The 16,309-nt window shown below is 47.8% G+C and overlaps 1 protein-coding gene across 3 annotated transcripts in view; it reads right to left on the reverse strand.

The window, feature by feature from the left end:
* The window catches only part of FYN (FYN proto-oncogene, Src family tyrosine kinase), a 211,908-nt gene that overhangs the window by 5,456 nt on the left and 190,143 nt on the right, over positions 1–16,309 (reverse strand). For all 3 annotated transcript variants that reach the window (XM_081251240.1, XM_081251239.1, XM_081251238.1), the window contains one exon: positions 7,273–7,404. In XM_081251240.1, the coding sequence (XP_081107366.1) occupies positions 7,273–7,404 (132 nt within the window). The remainder of the gene's footprint in view (positions 1–7,272; positions 7,405–16,309) is intronic.

Genomic DNA, 16,309 nt, shown 5'->3' on the forward strand with positions numbered 1-16,309 from the left:
AAACTGTTACTTCCCCTCTTTTTAGCCACTTTTCCCAAGACATTGGTTTTATCCAACACCTGGGAGGTGAGGGCCAGGGACTGGGAAGGGAACACACACAAGACTGAGTGCCAGGGCGGTCAGCAGAGTCCCGAGGGACACGGGACACTGGAAGAGAAGAATCTTCGTTGTCTTGCTTCCAATTGAGGAAGCAGACGGAGGGGTGGGCAGGGACGGGGGTGGCGGTGGAGGAGGGTGCCTGGGAATGTTCTGCCTTTTTCTTCCTTCTTCCGTGGGGAGAAGGCCAGGGGAGAAACAGAAAAGATAGAAACTTTAAAATATGGTGTATGTTTTACGGAAACTTTGTCACCAACAGTTCTCAGTGGAAGCTGAAGTAGAGACTGTTTTTCAATAGGAGGGTGGTCTCCACCAGCCGGTGGTGTCTCACCGTGGGAAGTGTCGCAGCCACAAAGCCCCCCAGGGTGTGTTGCCTGGTCCCCCACCTCTGCGTCAGAGAAGGGGCACAGGGCTTGGCGGCCAGCGAGCAGACGCGCTGTTTTCACTCCAGCCTGCCCTCCTTTGCTTCCACCTCAGCAGTTCCTTACCTTCCTGCTCTCCCTGGGGTCAGTGAGCCATTTCCACTGGTCACTCTCACAGGGCACAACCCAGTGGGCCTCAGTTCACAGAAAATCCGTGTAGTCTGCTGTGCTGGGGTTTGTTTTTCAAATTGCTCTTCCCTGCATCTTCCATGAGGGCCTCCTGTCACTCTGCATTTCAGGCTCTCAAACGTGGTCACTGGTAGCATCCTTTCCAGTTGGTCTGCCCCAAACCCTGCAGCTGAGATTCTCTGGCCGAGTGGACTGCATTCGCTTCCTGCCATTGTGACCATATTATCCTTCCAAATCACGCTGCTGGCTTCCTCGAGGTTCCCGAACTAAGGTCCAGTTTGCAACTCTCACTTTGCAACCCTTACTACGTATGGTTGCCAACAAGGTCTGCTTCCACGTGTGTGTGTTTTCCTTCCCTCTCTCCTTTTTTCCCCTTCCCTCCTTTTCTTTTACACTTTCCTATTCCTCTTCCTTGAGCTAGACATTAATTCGGTGGAGTCTCCTCACTTGTCTTTTGGATTCTTTAGGGAAGAAAACAATTCATTTTCATTGTCAGAGCCACTTCACTACTTCGACTCTGTGTCCCTCAGCAGGTGACTCGACTTCCCCTGGCCTCAGTTTCTCCACCTGTCAAGAGAATACCTCCACATTCATTGTGCTTTTAGCTCTTTGAAAAAAAATGTCTTCTATGGACGGAAGGTGTTGGGCTTTATAGCTCTCCGTTTGTGCAGCTTCCTAATATGGATCTCCGAGGGGCCATCTCTATACAATAGGGGATCTTCACTGTTACCCGTTCAGGTTTGCATCTGGATTGGACTAGGGGTTGCGAGAACCTGGATTTTTGTGCCATGTTTATCATTAAGCACATTGACAATGGGAATGATGCTCAGGTTCCCAGATATCCAGGTTACTTTAGCAAACCGAGCTTTCCGTTGAAACGAAATTAGACTCTATTGTGCCTAAGGGTTTCCGTCAGAGGCTCCCCCTGGCTTCTCTGCGTAAACCCTGGAAAAAGCCCCTCTGTTTACTTGTCTGCTGAGCACTTCTGGGAGTGCTGGGAGAGCGGAAGGAAGGAGGGCGCAGGTAATGGTGCTTGCTCAGCCCGAGAGCGTCACCGTGTGCTCTAGTTATCTGACCGGGCTACACTGGGACGCTTCAAGTTAGGTTTCGGTTATGAGATCAAAGTACAGATTTGGGGCAGGTAGACGTTGCTCCACGAGTATAGCTGAACATAAAGGAGTGACCTTGAGAAGGCACAACGATGACTAGTTTTGTTTCTCTTTCCGCATCTTAACCAGATAAGCTCAGGACCGCTGTTTTTATTAAGCCCACTCTGTTAATAAATACAGAAATGACAGCTACTCAGGTGCCATAACACACAAAGGTTGTTTAAAGTTGGTAATACAGTATCACGAACAGCTCCTTTGTCCCAGAAACGTGAAAAAGGGACAGTGAGGGTAAGGGTGCCCACCGGGAAGGCCGCGGAAACGCATAGAGGGAAGAACTGCCCTCTCCTCCCGCCCTCTCGCCTTCACCTGCCACACTGGCCAAGAGAAACCTCGTGGGGGGAGGTGACGACACGACTCCTGGGCATTCCAGGAAGGACTCCCTCTGGAGGGGGCACCAGGAGCTGAAAGAAAAAGCCTGCAGACTGTGGATGGGGGCAGGGAGGACAAAGCACCCTTGGCTGAGATTCCAAGGTTCATCCCACCTCCTCCCATTCTCCTGGCTGCAGAGCCCTAACTTCTTCCCACCCCAAGAGAAACCTGCTCCTGTCATCACGCTGGGCACAGTGGGGAGAAGAGTGCAGGCGACAATGATGGGCTGCTGAACCCAGAGGAATTTAAGTTTACCGTTCAGGCTCTGTCTGAGGCATCTGAGTGAGGCAGAGGGAGGACAGAGGTGGAGACTTCTAATTCTTTAAGGAAAACGCTACACATTCACTAGTTATCTTCCTCTTCAAGTCATTATCAACGGACTAGATGCATTCACGGAAGTCAGGCAGCTGTCAGTTGTTAAAAGAGTTGAAAGTGCTTCAAATGGATGAATAAATGTGATAAGCTTAAGAGAATGTTCCTGCTTTGTCAGATCCTGCCGAATTCCCAAAGCAGCTGGTCAGTTGAGAGCCGGGGCACTGAATGGCCGGGACATTCTGCCTAGAACGGTGCTGGGACATGGTGTCTGAACTGATCACGGGGTCAATTTCTCAGAACAACTTTGAGGACAGAGGCTACTTTGCGGCTGGGAAAAAACATGCTATAGTTATTTGTGGAGATGACGAAACAGAGCTGAAAGGCTTTGCAGGCTATGGGCAAAGTCTTGTTTTAAAATTCTCATAGGCATAATCTTTTCTCCCCCCTGCCTATATCCATCCATGCATGCATCCATGCATGCATCCATGCATTCACTTAGACTTCCTGAGAGTGTACTATGGGGCAGACACTGTGCTGGGCATGGGGAACACGTGAAAGGAGCCCCCTTCTCAGAGTTCAGAGCTACTGGGAAATAGAGGCACAAAGACAAGGGTTTCAGCAGAGATGTACCCAGCAGCATGGAAGCAAGCAGAAGGTGCAACCCAGGAAGAGACATGGAGAAGGCTACACAAAGGAGGGGGTGGGCATTTGGGCCGGGCTTTGAAGGATTCGGAGGCAGGGAGTGGAACTGAGAAGAGAGACTTGCGTGTCTGAGAGAGATCTCTTGGTGCGAAGTGTTGGCAAGCGGCAAGAAATCAGGTCTGGTCACGTCGCCCGCTCAACACCCATCACTCACTCCTCATCTCACTAACAGTGAAAGCAAAAGTCCTCACCGTGACCCAGGAAGACCCTACCGATCTGCCTGGGGCCTCTTGGCCCTCCTGCTCCCTCTGCCCTAGACACACGGGCCTCGCGGCGGTTCTCCAGGGCCTCTGTGCTCCGGTTGCCTCTGAAGGGAGGCTCCTCCCCCAGGTATCGACCCTGAGCCTCGCTGCCTCAGATGTCATCTTCCTGGGAGGTCCTCCCTTGCTACCCTCTGTCCCCTTCCCCGTTGTATTCTTCTTCTTACCCATCACCACCAGCCAGTGCTGAATACATTTTGCTTATTTGTGTTATTGTCTGTCTCCTCTAAGGAATGAAAAGCTCAGGAGGACAGTTTTTGTCTTTTGGTTCACAGCTACACTCCTGGGGCCTCAACAGTACCCGGCATATAGTAGGTATTCGATAAACATTTGTGGAATGACTGAAGGGAAGAGGTATGAAGGACTATGCCAATCAAAGGCTTCTGGAGTTTATCTGGAAGGCAAGGGGAAGCCATGGGCTTGCTAACTAGTAGAGTAGGATAAGCGGGTCTGTGTCTTCCAGGATAACTCTGGTGGTGACAGTGATAGAATGGTGGGGGAGGGGAAGGGGGGAGAGACCGGAAGCGGGAAATTCTATGAAAGGGGGTCACTGCACCAGAGGAGGACAGCCCACCATGGGGCAGTGGGGAAGTCACTTTCCCTTCCCCCTTGACCCCCATCCTCACCACCAGCTGAAGTAACTTTCCTGTGTGTGAAGGTGACAGAAAGCCACTCTCGGGTATGAAAGAGTTCAGAAAAATGTATCTCCACCTACTGCTCTTGAAACAAGAATTACTTGAAAATACATTCTAGCCAACTGAGAAATAACTGCATTGAGAAGTCAGGATGGAAATCACGGTGGAAGGGGACTAGGGGTCTGTCCTGGGTGCTGTCCACAGGCACGAGGACTCAGGGCAGCGGAGAAGCAGCCCCTCGGCACACACTGCCCGCGCGGTCGCACCAACAGACGGCGAGAACGCGGACAGGAAGGGCCTTCCTTCCATGGCGACACTGGGTGAAGCTGAATGACTGTCTGCTCCTTAGCAGTTGTTCTTCTTCATTAAGGTAATCATCCTATAATTGGAATCCCTCTCCGTAAAAGGGATCCCTCAAGAAGAGTGTACTGTGAGATTCAGAAGTCCAATTAAATGTGATTACAGCTGTGTTAAGGAACAAAAACAAGCAGCATCCACGGCCAGGGGCAGCTCAGGGAACAACTTTCCGTGGCTCCCATCACGCCCTCGCTGACACGGCCCCCCGGCCACCACTGCAGACTGGCCAGGCCTCCCTGTGGCAGCACCAGGCCCCTCACGACGAGCTCTGGCCAGGCTTTCCAGCTTCTGGTCCGGGTACCCCTGCCTCACGGCCTTCACCGCAGACTAAGCCTGCGGCTCCTTGAGCGGGCGCCCTTCCACATGCCCGTCCTTGTCTGGGACCCTCTTCCTCAACTTGAGGGGGAAACCCCACATGCCTTCTTCTCCGTGAAGCTTCCCAGTCGTGGCCCCTTCTCTCTGCCGCCCTCGCAGAATTACGGTGGCTATCAAAGCCCCCGGCACGTCAGCAGTTGCTCAGAGTGTGTAACTACGCGCAATAAAGTGGACTTGGTTCCCCTGTCAAACTCCTTTGCCATCCTCACAGGATTCTGAGTGAAAGGCCCTTCTCAGGACCTGCTGTATGCAGATACCTGAATCAGGGGCCCCTCTCCCATTATCAGAATTAAGACTGGGGGCCCACGGTGGGTGAGTTCAAGTACTCCATCCCTCGAAGATGATCTCCTCTAATGATAGAGAAGTAAGAAAAAAGGCTGATTTCTTCCTGGATTTGATGCACACTTTATCCATCTGACTGTAAGCTCTATGAGTGCAGGGACTGAATTCATTTCTTTGCTCACTGTTCTAGCTCCAGCCACTAAAACAGCATCTTGCTTGAGGACCATTCTCATCAATGCTTGCTGAGAGTATGAATGCCTTGTTTATATTTATTTCCCAGGTCGAGCAAAATGCCAGGCATGGTCACACTTACTGACGCTACGCGGAATGAATGAAAATCCTAGCCTAAGTTGTAAAGTGAGGCCGCTTCCTTTACGCCAAAACCAAACTTGACAAAAGACTCTCCCTCAGAAACACACACCTGCCTTCCTTCTCCGAGGCTGCCGCCCCCCTCCCTCTTTTGTCTTGGTTTCTGCGTGTGACCCTGAGAAACAAAAAGCAGCTTTGTCTTCCTGGAAGGAAAGGCTTCACAGAAACGCAAAACATTAACCTTCCCCCACAGCTGCATTTAACACATCGGGTGGCTGGAAACTTGGGGGACTCAGGAGGAGATTCATTCAAAATTCAGACAATAAAAAAAGAGGTGCCTTCACATCTTCAAAATCCCGAGACCCACACATTCTCCCCCTTGAAGAGCAATTCAAAAATGTCCGTGCTGTGCTCCAGGCCCCTCCAGGGCGGCCCTTTCTGCCGTGCTCGTTGGCTATTCCCAGAGCAGCTGCCCACTGGGTGCGTGCTGGGGGCAGCAGTCGCCACAGCATCAATAAAACTGCCTTCTGCCCGCATCTCTCACTGCCCAGTGCTGGTGCTTCAGAGACAGGGAATTTGTCAATTTTGCCTCTGCGCCAACCTGGCTCTCCTAGGAGTCCTGAGGCTACGACCAACCCAGAAAGAGATCTTCTTTACTTCTCTGCATGCTCCCAAGATGACCAGAAACAATCATAAAAAGGGAACAAAGGGATTACAAATTAATCGGCCCTCTCCGGCTCCTCTGACTGCAAAGATACGATTACAAACCTAGGATTTGCAAGAGCCCTCAATTCCTCATTAATCTCCACTATCGTTTCTGTCGCTGCTTTTTTATTTTTAAAAGCTCCTTTCTCAGGCAGGGAATGATGGGGAGCTAGGTTCTTTCTTCACTCAACAGTAACTGAAAAATATGTCCTTAACATTTCAGAAAGCAGATCGTCCCTGCGCTATAACCACTAAAGCGTGGAGGTAAAATGGCATGAGTATCCTTCATGTCACCATCTGTCTAAATTAATGAATTCAAGCGAGAATAACCTAAAACCCATGGTTTCTTTGGAGAGCATGACTCTGATAATCCAGAAAAATTCCAGGGCTTAAGAATCTCCAACGTCTTTACACTATACTTGCTTTTGTAGAGCATATTTTAACTGTTCAGAAATGTGCAGTGAGGGAGTTCCCTGGTGGCCTAGTGGTTAGGATGCTGGGCTTTCACTATCGTGGCCCGGGTTCAATTCCTGGCCTGCAAGGCACATGGCATGGCCAAAAAACAACCCCCCCCAAAAAAAACAAATAAAACCCCCCACAAAGAACAAAACCAAGAAACGTGCAGTGAGTGTCTTCTAAATTGCGTTTCCCATGTGCCTCTGCTGTCTCTGGCCATCTGGAGCAGGGCCTGCAGAGAGGGCAGGTCCTGACATCTTCCTGCCAGGTTCACTCCATGGGTCAGTGCTACAGGGTAATCAGAAAGCAGTGATGGCTTTTCTCCTCTTTCTCAGAAGTGTCTGCAAATTCCATTTGGGCAGAGGTTCTGCCAGTGACATTTCTGCCCTGGGAGCCAGGGACCCACACTCTTACTGACAGGGGAGAGAACCCATGAACTGGGGTGGGCTGAAGCATTCACCCGCTACTAACTGCATTAATCCTGGCACACGATTCACGGTGGCTGCTTGTCTACATACCACGGGGGCTCCCACTTCTGCTTTTCTCTGGCTAAATACCTGTCCATGTGCTTCAAACTCATGCTTGGCAGAAAGCTGAGGATGGGGCTTAGAAGGCAAACAGGGTGAAGGTTCCCCAAATGGTGCTGGGAGAGCATCCACCCAGGCCCATTTCTGCTGTGCCCTGCCCTTACCTGGGTACGGAACTCTTCCTTTGGTGACCAGCTCTGTAAGTAAGATTCCAAAAGACCACACGTCAGACTTGATTGTGAACCTCCCGTACAGGGCTGCTTCGGGGGCTGTCCACTTAATGGGGAACTTTGCACCTGCAGGAAGAACACCCGGTTACTTGTCAGGCAGAGAGCATGGTGCCGGGCGTGGGGCTGGGAAGGAAGAGCAGGTGGAAGTGCTTTCCTGGGACCAGCTTCAGAGAGGAGGATGGGAAGGAGCGGGGACAGGACACAGACTAGGACTGAGCAGCTGTGGGGTCTGCTTCTGGCTCTGTGACCTTAAGCAAGTCCCATCAAAGTTCTGGCCTTTAGAACGTGAATCTACAAATCTATTGAAAGACATAGGCTTGGTCTGGAGGTAAGGCTAACTTGTGATTTAGGAAACTATGTATTTTTTCTTTTGCTTTCAAATAAAGTTATATTTTAATAAATACACATAGTATTAAATCATACTGCTATTCTCAAGAATCCTTTAGTATGTAAGACCATAGTCTGCTCTTACTGAGGTACATAAAAACCAGATCAAGCCACCACGCTTCTCCCAGGGTGGAGACCATTTGCTGCCGCCCAGGTGTTATGCTGAGATGGGCTGTATTTCCCCAATGCCTCCTAAATCTACAGCAGAGAAATGACTTTGCCTCTGGCTACTTCCCCTGTACACTCTCTTTCTTCCTTCCACCCTTTCCCCTGATAGTGGCCACCTTTAATTCTGGGATAGGTTTTTCTTCTGCACTGTATGATCCCTTGCTTACCTCCCTACCTTTCTCCTACCAGCCAGACAGGGTAGTATCTAATGTTTGTTTTTAAACAGTGGTTTTATCTCAATGACTGTCTTATGAGTCTGATTTCTCAAGACCAAGAAGCAAATTTTGTGCCAAAGTGAGTAGAATCTTTTCTTCCAAATGTCTCCGATTAAAAGAATCCTTTCTCTAATCAAAAAGGAAGGGCGGGGTCCACCCTGCTTCTTCTGAAGCGAGATGTATATATGGGGAATTAAAATTGATTCAGCAGCCTGCACTCTCACACATTAGGCTCAGCAATGATAAAGCAGTTTCAGATATTTCATTGAACAAACTATAAGGGAAACACAGGCAATTTTTATTAGTGATGTAAACACAATTATGTTTAAAGCATGTTAGTTTTACTTAGGAACTCCTAAAAAAAATCATACAAAGGCTGACAAAATGAGAAATTTTCACAGTATCTTCTATGAAAAGCCATTATGTGTAAAACTGGCAAATGATTAAAATCTTTGAATTAGCAGTGTTTTAATAACCAGAGGTTATGATAAATTACAGCAATTAGATTTTTGTTTTAAATACAGTACATGATAACACCTTCAGCAAATCTACCCTGGCATTTTCTGGCAATATAATTTTCCTCTCCATCTCTTCTATGCCCATGTGAAATGAAATTAAAAAATAAATCCTACTATTTTATTCCATTGCATCTCACATTAACACTGGAGCAGAGAAGTTATTCTATAGTTTTTCTTCCTTTTATGCATCGAGTTATTTTTAATTAGCTATGTTTCTCAAGCATAATTACTTATATCTTTGCTTAAGTGTTGCAAGGTCTGGTATTCTCTGAACAGTCATTTTGTTTTTAAAGTTTCTTTCAAAGCATTCTTCTCACACTTCCTATCCTCCAGCATTCTGTTCACGCAGCTTTGGACTCTGAGCCTCTGGGATTAATGTGATAGATTTTCTTCAGTGTCGAGAGCCGACTTTGCCCTGGACCAAACCTCAGCTGGAATTCTCTTATTTCAGAGAATTAAAGGTATATTAAATTCATTCCTATTTAAACCATCTCTTGAGCCAAATGGCTTGGAAATCTATGTCTGTCTCCGAAGCAAATAGAACATTTTTCTCCACTGTGCAGACACAAATCCTGCAAATAAAATGACAAGCAAAAAAAGCCTTTCTTCCCTTCTTGGAATCACTCCACGTTGCTCAAGATGTGAGTGTTGCTGAAAGTAAACTATTTAAAATTGGGATAAAGTCATTTTGGATTTTCTGAGAGAAGATTTCATAATTTCAGATTAAAAAGAAGCAATTATCAATATATCAGTCAGTTGTGCTAGTCTGCTTTATTATTTTCTCATTGTATCATCTACACCAAGAACTATAATATATAAACCTTCAAAATATAAGTTGAAACAAAGGTTGTAATGGATCTCTGATAGGAAATCACTTGTAGATATGTGCTTTGACTTGCGAGCAGGAGCTTACTTACATAAATTTATTTTGCATTAGTTTTCTTTCTAAGATAAACAATGTATTTATACCTAATACATTTTGGAGGGGAAAAAATGAAGAATGTCTTTGTCTGATTTCCCCTACTTTGTTTTGGACCCCAAATAGCAGCCACTTTTGACAAAAGAAGGTTCTCTAAAGATAACTCACAGTTTCAAGGAAGACAAAATGTTAAATTAAAGCACTTGATAAGCTGTTAGTGATTAAGTGAGGTTTCAACTGAGAAGAACTAATCAATGCTCACTCTTCTACTCATCTCATTACCTCAATTTCCCCTCATTTTCGTTTCCCCCCTCCTGAGGGCACAGATGCAGCTCCACATCAGGGAGAGTTCACCTGGGGCTTGGGCAGGGGTCTCTGCAAATGGCCGTGCGGTTGCACACTGCAAATCCCGGTCTCTGAGAACAGCATCCCTAAGGTTGCCCAGGATACCACCCTGTTGGGGGCTGGATGGGCTCTCTCCTTGGGTAAAGTTAGGAAACCTCAGAAGCCTGGAAGGAAGGACCTCCTAGGTGTAAACATTGCCTTTTCCTTCAAAATAAAGTTCTCCTCCCTCAGATTTTTTCATAGATATCATAGCAGGCATAAAGCCAGGATCAAAGTTGTCTTCTAATTGGTATGGATTTGTAGAAAAAAGGGGACAATGTCAGGACACCTACACCACAATGAACTTGGTGTTGTCATGTAACTAGCTGATTTGTTCTGCCTGAAATCCTCTTGTTTGGGAGCAGGATTAGATGCCAACACAATTTCCTCTCCTTTGTACTTCACTGGAGGAAATAACAGCAGCCGATGCAGGTATGATGATCTGTGCCACTGATACCACAGGCTGTGAAGGACCTGGAAACCCTTAGTGTGCTTGTTCAATGTTTAGGTGAACTAAAAAATACGGAAATTATCATCACTCTAGTTTTTATTTCTTACTGAATTAAACAGTTTAGGATTCTTTTAAGCCAATAGACAAAGGCCACACATAATCTATATGTATTTATGTATGGACTGGAAAGCAGCTTTTCCACTGGTGTTTTCCAGGCAGTGTCTGCAGATTTTACCAACTTCCCAAGGTTAACTCATTGCCGAAAGCCTGACTTGGTGCTGTCACTGGGGCCCAGGTCCTGGAACCACTCTACAGGTAGAGTATCTTTGTACTTTGGTCATTTACCTCCCAGAATAGCAAGAGGACCAGCTAGCTTCAGGCTAAATCATTTTCTGTGTCGAGTAAACAGAGCAGTGTTTTAAATAATCATTTCTTATAGATACCTCACGCCTGCTTCTCTAAAGTCTCCGGAGATGTGAAACGAGTGGGCATCAGCGTTGGGACCAACAGGGGGATTCTACTCTCGTGGCTTCAACAACTATCCTGACTCCAGTGATGCCTGCATTTGTATCATCCGATAGGACCTCCCTTCCTGAGTTCCTGACCCGTAAAACCAATTCCCTCCTCAGGGCCTCCACTGGGACCTCATAGAGCCTCTCAAACACAATATCCAAAATGTATCCTCCCCACGATTCTGCTGCTTTTTCAGTGTTTGCTGCCTTGTAAGCTGCCTAAGTGAGGACACCAGAACGCTGAGAATCCTCCTTCTGGAGGCCGTGTCTACTGGTTCTTCACTGTGCACTCAGATAAGCAGCACGGAGCCTACCTAGACGAGCTCGACAGAGCTTCATGGCGCTTTAGCGTCATCCACATTGAGTCGACTTCACACCCTTGAAGGTGTCTGTCCCTCTTCATCTTCACTACCTGCACTCCAGTCCTCACTTGCTCCCTGCCACCTGCCTCCTTCCTGCACTGCCTTCCACTTGGGCCCCCATGCACACTCTGGTCCCTCCTTCCCACTCCCCAGCCTCCTCCTGTTATCCTGGGCCTCACCTCCTCTGTTGCCTCACTGGCCCCATGACCTTCTCTGACCGTCCTTCCTGCTGCAGGGCCTCCAGGCAGGCTGTTGCCTTTGCCGCAAGTCCCACCCTGCTCCTGCCCCATGGTTGACTCCTGCTTTCCTTTGTTCCTGGCCTAAGTGCTTCTGGCATGGGAACCCTGGCCCGGGCACTAAGACTGGGGCATTTGCCCTAGCTCTGCACTGCCAGAGTGTCTGGTTCTTTGCAGCTGTTACCATTTAAGTGCAGTAAGCATGTGAGCTGTCAGAGGTGCGTTTTTCTCCAATAGATACTGTCCTTGGGGGCCGGCGCCTGTCTTTCTGGATGGCCACCCTGTCTCCAGTACTGAGCCCAGTGCCTCGTGCACAGAAGGCATTAGATAAGGGGGTGCTGAATGAATGAGTGACTGGACACTGATTAGCCCATCCGGCCTTCCCTTCCAGGCTGAACAACCTCGGTTCCCTATGGGGCTTATTATCAGTTTCCTGCTCTCTGGCGAGTCCTCGCCTTGTCCTTGGTGACCAGTGTCACTGTCTATAACCATCTGGATGCGCTTTTAAGTGTTTGACAACTGTCAACTACAGTAGAAAAGCATCTGTCACACACTGCTGAAACTTAAAAACACCTGGAAAAACCCTGATTTTAGTGTCAGATGAAGTGTGTTCAGAACCCCTTTGGGTCTGAGTGAACCTGTCTGAGGTGGCGGGGATCTTGGACTTGGCTCTCTGAGGGGCCTGGGGGGTAAGAGCCGCAGAAAGACAAGGTGGCCAGAGGCTTTGGAGCATTCACAGCAAAACAAAGTGGAAAATCCTTTTTTTTTTTTAACAGACTGGGATGGAAGCAGGTGACTGTATAGCAACCATTCAACCTCACTGGTCTTCTTTAGAGTAAGGTCAACAACCATCCATGTTTTAAGTAAGAGAAAGGAGAGAGTTGTGGATTTATTCAGTTATCAAAGTTTGTCCACAAGACAACAAAAGACTCCACCCCTGCTGGACTGGTTTTGTTCTCTCTCTTCCTACCATAAGTATTTCTGGAGTTTCCTATGTGCCTGGCATGGTCCTTAGTGCTGGGGCTACCATAGTGAATGCAACCTCCTGCTCTCAGGGGGCCTGCCGGCTAGCTTGGGAAGGAGATAAAATAAACGAATGGCCATTATATATGTCAGACAGCGACAAGTGCTATAAAGAAGAATAAGATGGGCTACAAGCACAGATTTTGTGGGTTCTTCAAGTCACACTAGGGACTCCGGATCCCACCTGGGTGTGGTGGGGAGCCACTGGGGCCTGTGAGCATCCTCTACCTCACCCTCTCCTTGTCTTTAAAACATGGAAATAACACGTTATTACCTAGAGAATGATCTGTGATGAGCCAGAATGTGAAAAGCATTTTGACTTTTCAAAACTCTTTTTTTTTTAATAATAGTGTTTATTTATTTTTACTTGTTGACAGCTTGCTCTATTTATTTATTTATTTATGGCTGTGTTGGGTCTTCGTTTCTGTGCGAGGGCTTTCTCTAGTTGTGGCAAGCGGGGGCCACTCTTCATCGCGGTGCATGGGCCTCTCACTGTCGCTGCCTCTCTTATTGCGGAGCACGGGCCCCAGACATGCAGGCTCAGTAGTTGTGGCTCACGGGCCCAGTTGCTCCGTGGCATGTGGGATCCTCCCAGACCAGGGCTTGAACCCGTGTCCCCTGCATTGGCAGGCAGATTCTCAACCACTGCGCCACCAGGGAAGCCCTCAAAACTCTTGAAAAGCATCATGACATTTCAAGGCCTGTGGATGTCTATTAGCAATTAGGTAGATCAGTGGTCCCCAACCTTTTTGGCACCAGGAACCAGTTTTGTGGAAGACAATTTTTCCACGGACTGGGGTGGGGGAGGAGGGATAGTTCAGCTGGTGATGCCAGCATTGGGGGAGCAGCAGATGAAGCTTCGCTCGCTTGTCCGCTGCTCACCTCCTGCTGTGAGGCCCGGTTCCTAACAGGCCTCAGACTGATACCGGGCCGGGGGTTGGGGGCCCCTGAGGTAGATGATGTGCCTATTGTCACTTCTGTCATCATGTTTATTTAACTTGTGGCTCTAGTCACATTTGTGCTATTTAGCACACTTTTCACATTTGGGTAGTACAAATCATCTCAGAAACAAAGGAGTGAAACTTAGCATACTCAAACACTTTGTAAAGCTCAAATATTTCTACAAGAAATGAATGATCTTTTCTGAGTTTATTCTTCCCTGATGCTCTTCCTTTCTTTTTAGGCATTTCTCTTGTCTCTGCTGTAGGCTTTTCCTCAGTCTCCCTCTCACTAATTCCAAGTGTGCTAGAGGCCTAAGTGCTGTAGACCGTTCTCTCTGCTGATTCCCCAGGGGAACATGCCCTCTCTCATGACTAACCCTGCCCGGCATCTCTGTGTGAACTGGGCGGGAAACACTGGACAGACTCTGTCTTTCATCTGAAGTCTTGGTTCTCAATTTGCAAACGTCTAAGGGACAAAGCCTCTAGAATGTCCCGCCTTCATCTCAAAGGTGGCAACTACAAATCTAAATTTATTTTTCATTAAATCATTTTACTATGCATAAGACAGTTTGTTATAAAAGAAATTCTTGTAGGTGGAAAATTTTACTAGATGACTGACAAAGTTGATTCTCACTTTAATATTCTAGGATGCAAATGGAGTTCCTTTCTACTATCCCTTTTCTGGGGGTCAGATTCCTACTCTGCCAGGCTTCAAGGTGAAAAACCTGAAAGCCGGTTGGGACTTCTCCCTCTCCTTAAACCCAATATCCAATCCACCAACAAGGCCTCTTGTTTCCCTCTTTGACAAGTCTCTCAAACTTTCCCTTTCCTGTTTAAGTTCTCTGCCAAAACCTGATTTGGGTCCTCATCCCTCTGGTCCTCAAGCCATGGTACCCTGCCTTCAGCTCACTGTCTTTCCAATTAATCCTTTTTTTTTTTTGCAGTACGCGGGCCTCTCACTGTTGTGGTCTCTCCCGTTGTGGAGCACAGGCTCCGGACGCGCAGGCTCAGCGGCCATGGCTCACGGGCCCAGCTGCTCTGCGGCATGTGGGATCTTCCCAGACCGGGGCACGAACCCGTGCCCCCGGCATCGGCAGGCGGACTCAACCACTGAGCCACCAGGGAAGCCCCAATTAATCCTTTTAAACCTCAGCTTCCTAACGTCCACAGCTGCCTCCCCGGCAACCATACAGTGCGTTCCCTACTGCATTAAATCAAAATCCCCCACCCAGTTTTCTAGGACCCACATATCTATTCAACTTTGGTTCTTGCTGCCCCAAACACACAGTTACTCTAGCTTAGTTTGCTTTCCCGTAACCTGTACCCTGCACTCAGCATAACCATGAACTTGCCTCTTCTACACTAACATACCCTAAATGTCATCTCTCCTTCCGCCTGCTTAGCTAAAGCCTGCTCAGCTCAAGTCCCACCTGCCTCATCAAGTCACCTGTGACTACTCCAGCCTTCATCGTTCTCACCAGGGCTCTTGGGAATCAGTGCTATAAACAACAGTTTAATGCTTGACAATAGTAGCTCCCACAATAGCTAGACATATATTGAGTGCTTGCTAAGTGTCAAGCATCATGCGAAGTGCTTTACACATACGAGGCAGATACCAATAACGGTCCTGTTCTACAGATGAGAAAACGGAACAGAGGTAAAACGATATGCCAAAGGATGCATGTAAATGGTGGAACTGGGACTTGAGCCAAGGGAGTCTGGCTCCAGACCCCAAACACTCAACCACTACTGCCACGCCCATGTTTCCAACACATCTCTCTACTAGTTATTTCGTCTTTCCTTAAATAGAATGTAAATCCTTTGAGGTTGGAGACCATGTTTTATACTGATCTTCTCCACAGTACCTTGCCTAAGGCTGGTTAAACAACAACCGCTCAATACATGTTTTAATTGGCTAAAGGGTCAACCTAGCAGTTTATTCAACACTGATGGCCACAGAGATTCTCTTCCTTTACACAAATTTAATCAAATGGAACAAAGAAGAGAGTGACACAATGCAGCTGTGGAACAAATAATTATTTTCACCCTTACAGTTACAGGAAGAAAATCCTCCTCACCACACTCCAGGACGGTCTGACTGAAGGCTCTTGGTTTTTACGTGAAAACAGGGTGACCAGCTAAATTCATTAGGTCAGGACGGCTCATCCCTACCCCCAGGTCCCAATCAAGTTAATGAAGGTCCTTTATCCCCAGGGGCCAGGTAATCTGCTTTCTTCTGCCTTAAACAGAAACAGTTCTCACTTGATTCAGTTACTTACAGTACTTTATGCATCTTGGTGCATTAAGGCAACAGCAGCAGCATTTCAAATGCTCAAATGAAGGCTGCAGAACCTTTCACTCTCCGGTCTGCCTCCTGGACTAAGCGTGTGGAAGTCAGCCAGGAAACGGGGAGCGAATATTCTTTGTGACAATGCAAAGACGTCAAATTGTGGGCTGGGCTGGGTTGGGGTGGCCATTTGTGGAAGGCCAGGGCAGTCATCTAGGAGAGGGGCTCCAGCGGCAGGCAGACCTGGGTGTGCACACTGGCTTTGTTGGGTGACCAGTTAAAAGCCCCCTCAGTTTCAGTCTCCTTGTCTGTAAACTGGGGATGATGATAACCTCATGAGGTTGTGATGAGAATTATAAATAATTTACAGGGCTCGGCACAGCACCTGGCAACTCATTATACCTAAATACATGCCACCTGTTATTTTACTTGGATCTTAATGCAAAGGCACTGAGTTGCATCAGGCCAGCCAAAGCTCTCCAAACTTCAAGGGCGGGAAGGAGGATGAAGAAAACCCAATACACTCAGCAACCAATGACTGAGAACTTACTCAGCATCCAGTGAGCCC

This window comes from Mesoplodon bidens (genome assembly GCF_964165515.1).
Source record: "Mesoplodon bidens genome assembly, chromosome: 12".
In the NCBI taxonomy this organism is placed as follows: domain Eukaryota; kingdom Metazoa; phylum Chordata; class Mammalia; order Artiodactyla; family Ziphiidae; genus Mesoplodon; species Mesoplodon bidens.